This window comes from Denticeps clupeoides, chromosome 20 (genome assembly GCF_900700375.1).
Source record: "Denticeps clupeoides chromosome 20, fDenClu1.1, whole genome shotgun sequence".
NCBI classification, from domain to species: Eukaryota; Metazoa; Chordata; class Actinopteri; order Clupeiformes; family Denticipitidae; genus Denticeps; species Denticeps clupeoides.
The window spans coordinates 15,595,314-15,610,084 of NC_041726.1; the positions used below are offsets into that span (position 1 = coordinate 15,595,314).

At 41.4% G+C, this 14,771-nt stretch overlaps 1 protein-coding gene and 1 pseudogene across 1 annotated transcript in view; both read right to left on the reverse strand.

Annotated features, from left to right (window-relative positions):
• Nucleotides 1-647: 647 nt before the first annotated feature.
• Nucleotides 648-14,771, reverse strand: part of fam135b (family with sequence similarity 135 member B) — a 42,987-nt gene continuing 28,863 nt past the window's right edge. Inside the window, exons 11-20 of the mRNA XM_028964615.1 lie at nucleotides 12,433-12,506; nucleotides 12,044-12,198; nucleotides 10,107-11,922; nucleotides 9,757-9,923; nucleotides 9,509-9,600; nucleotides 9,183-9,280; nucleotides 7,658-7,809; nucleotides 6,464-6,574; nucleotides 5,190-5,303; nucleotides 648-3,623 (exon numbers count right to left, since the gene is read on the reverse strand). Coding sequence (XP_028820448.1) covers nucleotides 3,418-3,623; nucleotides 5,190-5,303; nucleotides 6,464-6,574; nucleotides 7,658-7,809; nucleotides 9,183-9,280; nucleotides 9,509-9,600; nucleotides 9,757-9,923; nucleotides 10,107-11,922; nucleotides 12,044-12,198; nucleotides 12,433-12,506 — 2,985 coding nt within the window. The 3' untranslated portion in view covers nucleotides 648-3,417. The remainder of the gene's footprint in view (nucleotides 3,624-5,189; nucleotides 5,304-6,463; nucleotides 6,575-7,657; nucleotides 7,810-9,182; nucleotides 9,281-9,508; nucleotides 9,601-9,756; nucleotides 9,924-10,106; nucleotides 11,923-12,043; nucleotides 12,199-12,432; nucleotides 12,507-14,771) is intronic.
• On the reverse strand, nucleotides 4,658-4,776 carry LOC114770861 (uncharacterized; annotated as a pseudogene).

Here is a 14,771-nt window from a genome sequence, read left to right on the forward strand (position 1 = left end):
ATTACTCCCAGGGGCTTGAGTCTTATTGACGGTCCTAGCTTCTCAGTTTTTTATCCAAAACAAAAGCAAAGCAAGGGCTCCTCTGCTGTGATAGATTTCGTGACTGCTAATGGTCGAAAGAGAAATGACACGGACAACAATGACAGTAGGAATTCCTCAGAAGGAAGCGGCAGATTTCGTTGAACAAGGGGTAAACCGATTTGCCGGGTGCAATGCGGCTCTTCTCTCATTTGGACAGTAAGTGAACGAGACTCGAGGACACCCGCAAAGGCACAGCGATGCGACAGGGGTTCCCTCAGAGACGACGAGCTAACTGCAACTGGGCAAAGCTCCATCACAAATCAATGACATTTGGGCCATCCAGTCTCTTGATTGAATTGAGCCCTGGGAGTCGTTTTAGAGGGGTGGTAAGTGGGTGCTGTTGGATTTAGCAGGGAAAGGGAGGCACTTCAGGTGAAATCTTCAGGTGCTTTACACGCAGGCGGTCCTGGAATTAGCAGTGGGAATCTGGATATCAGCCCTGCTGGATTCTACCTGCCTGTACATAACTCCACATGTGTGATTCCTTCAGTGAGACACATTGAATGAGAAGGTGTGTCCAAACTTTAGGCCTGTACTGTATATATCTTGGGAGAAAAAGACCAAAGAAAAATTTATTGGATTTATTGGAATAGTTGATTCTAACATATGGCCATATATGCATATACTGCATGTATACTTTATGGAACACAGGCTACTACAGGGGACACATACAGAAAGAAAACATAGAAAAATATAGTATTGGCACAGATGGAATTCTCCAAGACCATAAATTAAATAGTTAAACCAATAAATAAATAAATAGATAAATATAAGGTTACAAAGTCACAGTGACTTATTTTTTTACATTTACATGACTTTCTGTAGGCATCAGGCAGCAAAACAATACTTAATGACAGACATATGATGTCAAATCAAGATAAAATCTCACTCCATCAAGAGTGCCTGTCAGTTAAGATAAGAATATGCCTGAGGAGACATTTCAACATGAAAAATTGAACAAACAAGGGAAAAAAAAACTACTCTATAACTGCTACAAACAGCTCAGCACCTATAAAAAATCTAAAGAAAAAGTTAACAAAGGACAGAAAAAACATAACTTTATGGAGATATACAGTTTGCATCTGAGCATGTTCATATGCTTCAGGACACGTTAAATCAGTATGAGTACGAGGGCAAATTAAAGCAACTCCTCTTTTTGTACACCTTGAAACCGGAGAAACGAAAAATAAAAAACTTTACTGCTCTCTGAGGTAAAGACACACTTTGATCTCAGAGTCTGAAGGCTGGATGCACTATGAAACCTCGCAGCCTGTGTGCCGGATTGCCCTTGGCGAGTCTGCCCACGGCTCGGCAAAAGGATGCCTCGTCACGGCAGATCTTTGGCCCACCCCCAGCAAAGCAAACACTCCCCAAGGAGACACGGGGTCTCGAACAGTGAGGGAGGGAGAGCGAGAGCGAGAGAGAAAGGGCTTGATGTATGTAGGGGTCACAGAGAAGATGTTGAGATTGCTTACACAGCTCTGACATCCCAAAAGAGGGCTGTTTAATTACAGTCAATCACAGTGACACGCTGCTAACGACAGGGTGTCACAGCAAACAACAAACAGCAAGGGGGGGAGGGCCCGAAAAAGGACACTTGCACGTGTTACTCCTTTCCTATTTCAAGGACAACGAGAGGCGGCCATAACTTTGTAAGTCCTAAAATGATGACTGAGATTGTTAGGTCAAATTCAAAAATTGATGTTATAGCAGAAAACCAGATTTATAAATGAAAAAAAAAAAACACTTTTTGTATCATTGATTCTCCAAGCACCCTCAAAAATGTGACGTGACAACAGACAAGCTGGTGGCAATGGCTGGTGTAATATAAAAACCTGTAAACCGTGTTAGTTCAGTAAGCTGACAAGATGGGGTGACCCAGGCAGGTAGAAAATAGATATTTGTGGACATCATTGCAAGACATGACACCATGAAATGGTGAATTCATTTGATGAAATAAACTAAAGTGTGACAACCATTCAATTTCTGCTGGGTTTCTCAACAACAAAAAAAAGGCATAATTTCAGTGCTGAGATCTGCATGCATTCAAAGACCAGCAATTGAGATAGTTTGAAGATCCACATATTGGAAATCCAATATTGAAAACGCATATACAGAGTAATTTACAGATATACTTTTCAGCAGAAGATATGTACTGATTAATCAGTCATGATTGTGGTATGGTAGCTCTTGTCTAATTAGATGTAACTGATAAAACAGGCACAATTTTTGACACCAAGCCCCCATATTTAGCACATAGTGCTATGCTTAGTGCCAGTTTGAAAATAGTGGCCTGTTTCTATTAGCAATCAATAATGAAAAATCAATCCCACACTAATGACTTCAAAATGAATTTCTGAAATCAGAGCTCAAATGAATATAAATTCAACATTTACCATGATTCTCAAATAATCAAAATAACACTACATTAAGCCTTTTTCACAATTAAGGCAAAACAATGGTCAGTGTTTGAAACTAACCTAGTTGAAAAACTATTCATTCATGTACACACTGTAACATATGCAATCTGGGATTCTATAAGATGGATCACAGGGCAACAGAATGTACTTCAGTCCAAGCTAACAGTGTAACCTGCCGTTACCTGTGGTCTCAAAGTTGCTCGATTGCATTATGTACATAACACGTTCAATACATGAGTCAATAAAAATAAAATATTCATGTTTCTTCTCAGAGAGAGAAGTACTTTTCTTATACAGTAAAATATTCCCACAAATCCATGTGGGCTTTTGTTAATGTTACTATATATATTATATATACGTATACATAAAAAAAAATGTGTAATCTTGAATACAGCTTAGGTCAAACTTCACAATTAAAAGCTCAAATCTGAATTCTGCAACCATCCGAAGCAAATCAACAGTAGATCGGCGATCACCAACAACTGTGTGGACATGCCAAAAGAATCTTTGTAGCATGCTAAATATCTGGTCCAAAGAAGCAAGAACCTTACAGAGCGTACCGCCCATGTGTGTCAATACATACTGTATCTTGACCTATAGACTTTCGCAGAATATTTCACTGTGGAAACGGATAATTTTGTTGGTCATACAGTTTTATGTTATTGTGGAGACTCAAAAGACCAGACATATGTATACACCCAGGTAACCCGGGGTAAAAAAAAAAACACTGATATGATTCACATTAATATCTACCAGACTTCAATCATGAATAATGATTGAAGGCCCTTTACACAAGTTACATATCTAGAATTTAAAATATATTCTGTATACACATTTGATTCACTGGACACTGGGTATATATTCCCAAAAGCAAGCCCTTCACTTCCGTCACAGTAGCCTGAAGTGTAGGAGGGGTCTACTTAAAATAGTTGAGTCCTGTGACCAGGAAAAACTTCTCAAGGAAAAGCTCAGAGTCAAGCACAGCGATGTGAGCAGCACGGCCGATGAGTGTGTTTGCGGTATTTGGCAGGGCGTGGAAAACATTGTGACGAATCAGGCGGCAGTCCTTTGCCCCAACCAGTGGCTGTAGAATGTTGTTGATCATCTCTGTGTAGACCGGACCTGTGTATAAGGAGAAACAAACACGTACAAAAAAAAAAAAAAAATGCATCAATTATTAATTCAAATCTTTTTTTGCTTGCAAACAGATTCCAAGGCTAGTGGGTGACAGGTCAGATCCCGTCAGATACTGATGCGCGATCAGTGAAACAGTCTTAACATCTTCATCCCTGCCAAAGTGGCTCTTACAGTAGTTGCCCCCATGGTGCAGCGCTGCCCTAACAGCGCTGTTCCTAATTGAGTTTGAAGGTCTGTGGTGTGGAGAGAAATGTGAGTCGCCTCAAAGTAAACTTCCATCGAGATCATGCTGCGATGCAAGAGTCGGGGCAGATTCAGTCCATCAGCCTTCTTGCCAGTTGTCACAGTTGTCACAAACTGTTTTTTTTTTTTTTTGTTAATCTTAAACTTTATATCAGATGTACGCAGTTTTTCACTCATATGCACTAGCCCAACAGCTATTTAGTTAAGTGAGAGTGAAAGTGAAGTGATTGTCATTGTGATACATTGTGCAGCACAGCACATGGTGACACAACGAAATGTGTCCTCTGCTTTTAACCATCACCCTGAGTGAGCAGTGGGCAACCATGACAGGCGCCCGGGGAGCAGTGTGTGGGGACGGTGCTTTGCTCAGTGGCACCTCAGTGGTACCTTGGCGGATCGGGATTCGAACCGGCAACCTTCTGATTACGGGGCTGCTTCCTTAACCGCTAGGCCACCACTGCCATATCATGTCATAATGTGTCATTAATATGTCTTATGTTGTAATATATATCTTATATTGTCATATTTGTCGTAAATATGTAAAATGTTACATGAAAGTGAAGTGATCGTCATTGTGATACACTACAGAACAGCACATGGTGACACAACAAAATGTGTCCTCTGCTTTTAGCCATCACTCTTGGTGAGCAGTGGACAGCCATGACAGGCACCCGGTGAGCAGTGTGTGGGGACAGTACTTTGCTCAGTGGCACCTTGGCAACCTTCTGATTACGGGGCTGCTTCCTTAACCGCTATTCCAACACTGCCCTAGTTAAAGCTTACAGCACCTGATATTCCCAGACAGTCTCCCATCCAAGTACTAACCAGGCCCAACCCTCCTTAGCTTCCGAGATCAGACAAGATTGGGCGTTCCTCGGCTGGTACGGCTATAAGCATTTTTGCGATCCCGGACATGTACACACAAACTGAGCACGGCGCCCTACAATGAACCAGATCAAGCAGCCACACAAATGGCTCATATTTACACAAATTACTCTATTACTGATAATCATTTTTACTGGAACAAGTTGCCTTTTTCTACGTTTTCCATTTAACATTCTCCAGTTTCATCTGTTCAACAGTTATAAAAAGATGCACCGCAATCGCACAAAAAGTCAACATTATTTAGCAGGAAGTGACATGCACTACAGGACGTACTTTCCTTTCTTTTGCGCAACATGAGAAGATCTCTAACTGATATTAGTTATACCATTGTGGTGGCGGAGGATCTGAATTTATTTACACTATTTTAAGTGGTTGAAAAAAAACGAAACGTTTTTGCCATGAATGTGGATGAGCAGTGCTGACCGGTGGCACGGTCCCTGAGCGCAGTCCTGCACATCTCGATACGGGCTGAGTGGAACGGGACGTAGCGGTCTTGTGGGGAGGCAACCAACACCACGTTCTTAAAGAACTGGAGGCCTGCATTAGAAAAACACAAAGGTACCATGATGTTTGTATGGGTAGGAGAGATGTTACAATTAGAAATACTTCCGTGTTTCATTTGCCTCAAAAGTTGGAACTCCAATACAAGTCAAAACAACCATTTTTTAAATAGTAAAACCAGTTCTTGTAATGTAATATTAAGAACAGGGGTCTTTCAACAGTTAGTTCACTCAAACACACCTGTGTTGTCTTTATTTTCATGACCATTTTACGTTGGTAGATTCTCACTTTGAAGGCATCAAAACTATGAATGAACACATGTGGAGTTCTGTACTTAACAAAAAAAGGTGAAATAACTGAAAACATGTTTTATATTCTAGTTTCTTTGCTCTGATTACGGCTTTGCACACTCTTGGCATTCTCTCGATGAGCTTCAAGAGGTCATCACCTGAAATGGTTTTCCGACAGTCTTGAAGGAGTTCCCAGAGGTGTTTAGCACTTGTTGGTCCAGCTCACCCCAAACCATCTGGATTGGGTTCAGGTCCGGTGACTGTGGAGACCAGGTCTCCACTTTTTGTTGCGTACATAACTCCACATGTGTTCATTTATAGTTTTGATGCCTTCAGTGAGAATCTACCAACGTAAATGGTCATGAAAATAAAGAAAACACATTGAATGAGAAGGTGTGTCCAACCTTTTTGCCTGTAATGTATATATCATTAGCCTTATTTCAATGACTGATATACTAAGAACAAATAAGACATTAGTGGCAATAAAAGTATTACTACAGGTTCACATTCAGATCAGCATTCTTGAATTTCAAGGTCAGATTGGTAATGCTTGTCCAGGAAACCTTCAAGTTGAGATTGGTGACCATTATATTGTGCATGAGTATTTTTGGGATTGGTAGTGAATATGTTTATTGGTGTGTATTATGAATCTCTTGAGTCTGAGAGTGTCGAAAATTGACAGGTTTTTGGATAATTTTGTGAAAAGGGGAGAAAACATCTTCAGCAGTTTCTCTGGTTTATCTTCCCTGAGCTTTGTTGTACTGACACAGCCAGCCAGTTGAGTCACAAAGCAAAAGCAGACGGTACAAACTCGCCTTTAACGCCTGATCTGATGGCCTCACTCGGAGCTATTGTGACTTTAATGGTGGCACAGATTACTGGCTGCTTTTTATCCCTTTTACACACCTGGTTTCTGGCTGAGCGTGTAGAGAAAGGTTTTGCGTGGATCTGTGTGATCTCGGAAGGTGAGCTGGAGTAATGAACCAGACTTCTTGAGCTTCTGCATGAGCCAGAGGCCTGAAAAAGATGATATACACGCACTGTCTCAGTTGAGCGTTACATGGTAAGTAAATCAAAAAAGTTTAACATCCACTTTATGGTAGGTACTATATTACCATTAAGCATTTACTGCATAACTAGAGGTCTGTTATGTTGATTCTTGAGGCTCTGCTGGGGGGTAGATTTACATGTATGGCATTTACAAGTTGACCTTTTGCAGAGCAACTTATAATCAGTAGTTAGAGGGACAGTCCCCCTCTGAACTGACCAAATTGCTGTACATTAAAATGAAAAATATAAAAATCTAAATGAAATTACCAGCAACAGGGCAGACATGGACAAACGTTAATTAAAAATAAAGAATAAAAAGAAAGCAGAATGAAATAAAATAAGAGAAAACACGCAATTTGAATGAAAGAAGGGGTCGAATAAAACAGTAAAATGTAAAACAACATAAAAAAAGAGTTAAGAAAGTACTGCATAAGAAGCCACATAAAACTCTGCAGAAGAACACCGTACAAGAATCACGTCACACCGGGTTAAAAGCCAGGGTGTAAAAGTGAGTTTTTAAACGAGATTTAAACGCAGTGATTAGACACTGATTGGCAGGCCATTCCATAGACGTGGGGCGGCCACTGCAAAGGCCCTGTCACCTCTGTGCTTGTAATGTGACAATAGTCTCTGGTCTGAAGACCTGAGAGAACGGGGTGGAGGGTAAGAATGGAGTAGGTCTGACAAATAGGTTGGAGCTGAGCCGTTCAGTGATTTAAAACCAAATAAAATAATTTCAAAACCGACAGGGAGCCAGTGTAGTGAGGCTGAGATCAGGACCATTTCAGCTCGCCTTTTTTGTACCAGTGAGAAAACATGCAGTTACATTTGGTTTTAATTGAAGGCAAGCTAGAGATGTCTGACTGATCCCAAAAAGCACTGAATTACAGAAGTCAATTTGGAAAGGACTATAATAAATGAAAATTGAGTGGTTTCAGATATAGAATTCGTTGCAAGATCACCATACTTAAGGTAACTTCTTTGACCCACTTTTGAAATGAGTTATTAGTTATTACTACGGTGAGTGCAGGTCTGAATGCTAGGACATACCTGTGCTGACCAACGTGCTGTTATTGTACAGGGTTCCCAGATGAGGTCCCGACAGTGAGAGGAAAGTGTGGAGCTTGCACAGGTAACATCTGAACCGTGGTCGAGTCAGGACTGAACGAATGATCACATTCCCCAAGGAGTGGCCAATAAAACTGGAAAATTTTGACATTAATCAATTTTGGTGAAATTATATACAGCCTGTGGTTCAGCAATTTCATTTTCATTCTACAATCAAATCAAATACAATCAAAAAGCAATCAAATACAGACTGACTATTTACAACCTTTACATAAACCGAGTGTCACCTCTTGTGGCAATTTTACTGGTTTATGTTTTATCATGGTCACATCACTTTTGCAATATTTCCTGTCACATTTTACAGTGAGAAAAGAAATAGAACTTGATTACCATGGTGATAGTGTTTAATTTAAAGACCAAACACTGACTTGAAAAAAATATAGATGAATCCTCAACAGGGTCTATTACAACAACTGATGTTGTAATGTTTTGTGCTCATTCTGTGTACATGTGTGTGCCTAAAGCAGAGTGGTGGTGCATGTAATGCACTAATTAATGACACACTGCAGATTAAGTGATGCACAGAAGTCAGTGTAGGTTCACCGACTTTTCTTATTCACTTGCGGAAATCATTTTTCATTACGTGATTCTGAGAACTCAGCAGTTCTGCACCGACAGGCAGAACAAGTACGTTGAACTCTTGGCCTAGATAACATTGCCCTCTTGTGGCTGTGGACCATATACAGAAGCAATTGTCCATTGAGCTATGAGGGCAACACTTGCAGCAGAGACATTGAGATGCTAAACAGTCTGTGTGATTCATTTACTCTTATTATGAAGAAACCGTATCGCAGGCAAAGCACAACACATAATGCATTAGCAATTCTGCTGACATGTCAGGACTATTCCTTACACAGAATTGTACTGAATGTGCAGAAATGTTGCAACAATGTAATGAAGAGCAGTCCATTTCACTATGGAAATCACAGGTATTTCCTGAAATCCTTGATAAGAATATACCAGTTATATCTGTTCGCGGGCTGGCCTAAGCAAAGTAGAGCGAAAACATTCATGCCATCCATGGGGTGTGTATAGAATCAAGGTCAAATATGGAAAATGTAATTCGAAAATGTAATTTGTTTTAACTTTAAAATGTAAAAGACGTGTAAATATTTCATTTAACTAAATACATTTGATTACTTTTGTAAATTAATGGAGTCCAGCATATAAGTAAGTTGACTAAAGACAATAAAGTGGGAATTCAGGTTCATTTATGTACTGTCTCCCACATGCTTTCCATAATTTTCCCATGATCCTTTGCCTTGCCCCTACATTACAGAAGCTGCATATTGTGTATAACAGGGTGCTTTTGTGACTTTTATTTACTTAAAATAAAGGTGGATGTGCACCTTTCCTTAACTTTCACATTAAAGGGAATATTAAGCAATGCATTTGAGTGGATTTGGTGAATCATGAAAGAAGCTAAGGATACTGTAATTATCTTTACCTGATCCTGCCAATTGTGAGGTTGTACAGCTGGATGTGCTGAATGATCTCATCCAGCAGCCTGTCTGTCATTGTGTCAAAATCAGCAAATGTGTCCACCTGTGCATATAAAGTAAAAAAGAAGTGAAGAGAACAAAAAACTAAATTCATTTTGCTTATGTGTGAACAGGATATTTTATCAATCTTGCTGGCTAGGGGAAACTAGTAGTATAATTAGCACCAGTTTACCAATGTACAGTACCAAACCAGCTGGTTGTTGGGTAACTGGGACATTTTGGTCCCAATATGATGGACTGTCACAAGAGTAACTGTTTTAAGGTCACATACCTGATTGCGTTCTGACATCAAAAAGTCTAATCTTGATCCTGGCAGTCCTAACTCTATGAAGGTCTTGACCAACCTGAGGTCTGCACTGTTACCTAGGAGATAACCCAGAATACAGAAGAACATGACATTTAAAGAAAAGTCCAGAAAATGTGGTCTCATAACTGTTGTGAAGTTTACAATTTACAAGTGTTAATATGAGTTGAGTTGCAGTGGATGGTGGAAGTGGATGTAACCATAATAAATTTTACCATCAAGACCATGGACACAGACAACAAGATGAATCCCGTCCTCAAACTCCTCATCGTCCTCTTCTGGAGAGAAGTAGGGCAGGTCGGAGGCCAGTTGAGGGATGTTGCTATACAGAGTAGCCTGGAAATTCAGCTCCTTCAGTACTTCATCTTTGGCCTTATAGAAACTTGTAGAAAGTGCAGTATATTATGATAAAACAATCAAAGAAATAGATAAAGTGTTTTAACACTGACCTATACATTATTGTCCTTATTAGACATGGATTTTTTTATTCAACCCTTCTGATCATGACATACAATGACAGTAATATGAGTTTTAGTGTTAAGAGTAAACTGAGAACCCCACTAACTTGAGCATCCTCTCATTGGTCTTCTCCTCAACCCCAAGGGTGGAAGGAGAGATGGAGATGATTCCAAAAGAACCCAGAGGTTGACGGGTGATGGGGGACGTGGCCTGCCGTGCAGAAATCCCACTGATGGAAGATGATTCTCGGAGGACCGAGGAGAATGGAAGGCAGGTGGGGGCACAGGAGACGGACATGTTCACAACCTCTACTACTTTTTTGTTCATGAAGGACAGACCAGAGCTGGGGGTTTTTGCAGGCTTTGCCCCATGACTCTCTTCAGATTGCTGCTCTTGATCATTGGCTGCCAACCTTATGAGGTTTTTGCAGCCAATTTTTTCACTGGTTGTGAGCCCTATGATATCATTATAAGCTGATGTTTGGCTGGGGTTTTTCTGTTGATCGATATGCTCTTCCAAACATGCCACTTGGGATCTTGGTGAAGCGTTTAACTCCAGAATCACTTTGTTCTCACAGGCTTCAGTCTCACATTTGCAAAGCCGGCCACCATTTTGGGAGCCCTCAGCTTGCATTTCAGAGCACTGCTCTGACAGAAACTGCTGAAACATCTGCACTTCTGGCACACTGCTGAACACTGATCGATCATGAAGTTCCATCTGTTGATGTGATTGCTCAAGATTTTCATCAGAACCAGCCTCCCACAATGAGCAGAGTTGTGTTTTTTTGTACCGAATAGAATCTTCGGCTGTGTCAGTGTTCCACCCTGTACTGTCTTCTTCATCAAATCGAATGATCTCCTTTTTTTCCTCGTGCAGTACAATCTCAACTTCTGGAGGTTTTGGAAGGTTCTGGAGGTTCTGGTCCTCCTCTGTGCTGTCAGGACTGCTGATGTGCGGTGCCGATGCTGATTTGGTGAGTGTGCTAAGGAGGCGTCTCTCGTCCTCCTCATAGGGCAGCGAGCTAATGGAGGTGAGTGAGGCCTGAGTGCCACTGGGCAGGCTGCCATGACTCTCAGTTTGCAGGCCTTCCAGGGAGCCACGGTGGGTTGTCCGATGCTGTCCAACCTCCACCTGTTGGAGCAGAAGAACCTCTCCAACCCGACTTCCTCTAGCCTCTGAGGGCCAAGCCATAGAGCTAGGCTCACTCTCAATGCCAGAATCGGAAATCACTGAGGAGGAGCGTTTCATGAACTTGGAGCTGCTCAGCTGGAATCTATCCTCACCCCTCTGTTTATCAGGATGAAATGGAGGAGTGATTGGCTGGGCTGGAGTAGGTGCTTGAGTGATGAACGTGCCTGGTTGGTTGGGCAGTGTTTCCATCTCACTGCTTTGGTTTCCATATTCCTCAGAGTGTATCTCAGATGACCTTCCATCATTTCTGGCCAGATTGGAGGTTTCATTCACGTTCTTCCTCATTTTCTGCTGAATGTGTGAGCGGTCTTCACTGCCTGGAGTGGTAGCCTGTGAATGATCTGGCTGAACAATCCAATCGGATTCTCCTCTGTAAGGGAGTAGTTCACTGAACCCAACATTGATGTAGCTCAGCCCTGTCTGCTTCTCCGTTTCTGTCTCACCCGATGAGTCCTCTGTCTGTGACAATGACGCTGTGGTTTCTTCGCAAAAATCTTTATCCAGGCCACAACTTAAATTACATTCATCAGTGTCCCTCTGCTGTCCAACCAGGGACATGTATGTGGGCAAGGCTACATGGCCATCACCCTCTAGCTGCTCCAGGGGCGTGCTGGAAAGGCAGCTATTCTGTTGGACGTGACTTTCTTCTACAATGGCATCAGTGGCGACAGCATCCGTGGTTGTAAGAGACTCGTTGGAGGCAGGTGGTGTTGGCACTTGTGATTTCCACTCTGAAGAAGAAATGTGGAAAGAAATAGTCTGGCATCAGCTACATGTCTAGAATAACTAGACTCCTGAATGTGCATTCAAACTGTAGAAATACAGTAAGAAGACATTAACAAGGTCACGCACCCACTTGAGGTGAGTCCACGTATCTGTCCTCAAAGATGATAGGCAGGCTGTTCCAGTCTCCATCGATGTCAAGACATTCCACGGGCAACGGGGGCATCCTGGTCAGGTATTCAGAGTTTCGTACCTCACCTGCTATTTGTCCATGTCTGTTTATCCTGCAGCCAATGTCAGAGGGTTCTTTTAGCCAAGCATTGTTAATGCAGTGAGCAAGACATTTTAGCTGACTGAGATCATGATTAAACTATTTTTGTTGCCCCAGAATTCTACACACAACACCCCATAATAACAAGAATAAAAAGTTAACTTTTATTAAAAATAAAAAAAAATATCAACTGAGAGTTCAGATTCATTATGTCTACCAAGTAGAGAAAGTTACTGGCAGTACTCACAGCTCTTCTTGGAAGGTCAGAGACACCTCCTTTGGATGTTCAGTGAAGAAGTATGCCTCAGAAAAGCGCCTCACCTGTGTATGAGACAAGAACAGATACAAGTGTGGCTCCCAGTTACCACAATCTTATAGGAGCAATGCGTAAAACACAGCCTCTAATAGTACTAGAATAAACTGGACTCACAAGTCAAATAAATATCAAATATCAAAATCTAGCTGCACTTACCTGAAACAAGACAATTTCTCACTATTTCCTTATTTAATAGACAAATAACAGAACATTTTTCACTTTATTCAGTAATGAAAAATTAGAGAAGAACAAGTCGAGCCTTAAGATGTATTGGAGATGTGTTCTTTTTTTTACCCATCCCACCCACCAGACTAAGCAGGCAGAATCATGGTCAGTGTCTTTTACTGTGCCAAACATTTATTTTGCCAAGAAGACTACTATAGAATCTTTTTAGGCTTTTGTTACCCTGAAATAGAGAGTAGGTCTATAGTATCTATACTTTCCGTATTATTTGCTGCTCGTACATTTGTTTCTGTGATTGGTAAAAAAGATTCAATGTAATTTATTTTAATAAAATTATTGTGAGAGAGATGCAAAAATGAATGCTGAAAGAGGTGAAGCTGAGGCTAGCATCTGGCGATTGGGTTTTAAACCCGCTCATTTCTCCTCACATTTCCTTTACCTCTCGTCTAGCGCTAGTAGTGCACGCAAAGAAAGCCAGGCCTTTAAAAAGCTGTACTTGTTCAGTCAGATTCTCTCAGGCTCGGCCCAAACTCTGTAGGGCTCAGGCCAAGTTGGGTCTAACTTTTATACGCCCCATTACAGCTCTTGCCCACATCGACAACATCCCGGAGCACCATCAAACCCAAAAAGCTGCATCGACCGCAGACGGCAGGCCAGAAGCAGACAGGGGGAGGGGGAAGAGGGGTATGGGGAAAAAAACACGGAAGACTCCAGAATAAGGGGTGAAACTCACAGAAGTTAATGTAAAGAAATGGATTCGAAGAAAAAGCATGCAAAATGAAAAACTGTAGGGTGAAAAATAGATGTGTAATTAAAAAAAACTAAAAGTACTGTCATGATCCGGACCGGCAGGGGTTACTCCGGATCCGGAGTCCGGACCGGAGTTTCATGTTCGTCCTGTGTAATGTTCCCTGATCGTGTTCACCTGGTGTCTATTTATATAATTGTATAAAGCTATCCTGTTCGTGTCTGTTCGCCGTTGGGTCATTGTGTGTGTTCATGTTCCCTTGTCTTGTGTAGTCTGTATTAAACCCCTGTCCTGTGAAATCGTGCGAATGCGTCCTCCTTCACCGCCATGTCCAGTCCACCCGTGACAAGTACATTATGGAGTGATTTAATTCATTTGAAGGTGATTTGATTAAATCCTGTTTAAAAAAAAACAGCTTCTTTGACCATAGTACCTCAGTGTACCTCAACGTACCTCAATGGCCGTATCATTTTGATTCATCTTTTATCACTCACAAGAGAAAATTCCCTTTTATTATTTAAAGAAAGTGTGGATTTAACAAACATCATTGATGAAATAGAGGATATGAAAATGCAGGTTAATTGGAATACGTGTTAAATAGTCATTTGATTTTATTAAGCACTATGGATGGTATTTTTGTGACCTTTACCCAATAAGGACCTGCACTCCACTCCACACTCACACCACATCTGCACAACACAACACCTCAACACCAACAACACACACACCAGGACACTGAGACACTGAGTTTCCCAAACTCAGACTATGACTCTTTAAACCATCTGTTATCAACCACACCAGGTCTGTCCTTTGGCCACACAGCAGGATACCACGCCAGCCCATGAACACACACCTTACACATCAGCAACCCGACAAGCTCACTCACACACTGAGATTTGCCTGACCGGACCGGGAACTCTGGTGCAGGCCCTTCCTTAGAAGAGGAAAAACAGATGTAGGGAATCAGCAAGGGGTGGGGCCCTGGACGCTGGATGCAAGGGAGTATCGTTACAGTTACGTCTGTAATTAACAGATGTGGCAGTTACTTCTTGTGCTACAGAAAGTAAAGTAAGCAGGGCTACTACACTGTCATCTAGTGGTGGTCATCAAAAATAACCAACGTTTCGTCTTTTTTGCTTTCACATCTCTTGTTGCAAATCCTGAGCTATTCTCTTACATGCACATACCCCCCACCCCCCCTTACAACTAGAGCAATATCAATATTAATGTTTATTAGCATTGAATATCTGTATGCAGCTCAATAACATTATTCTCAACGTCCAACATTCACTACACACCACGTGTTCATTATTACTGTGAATACTAAATGTGCAATAAT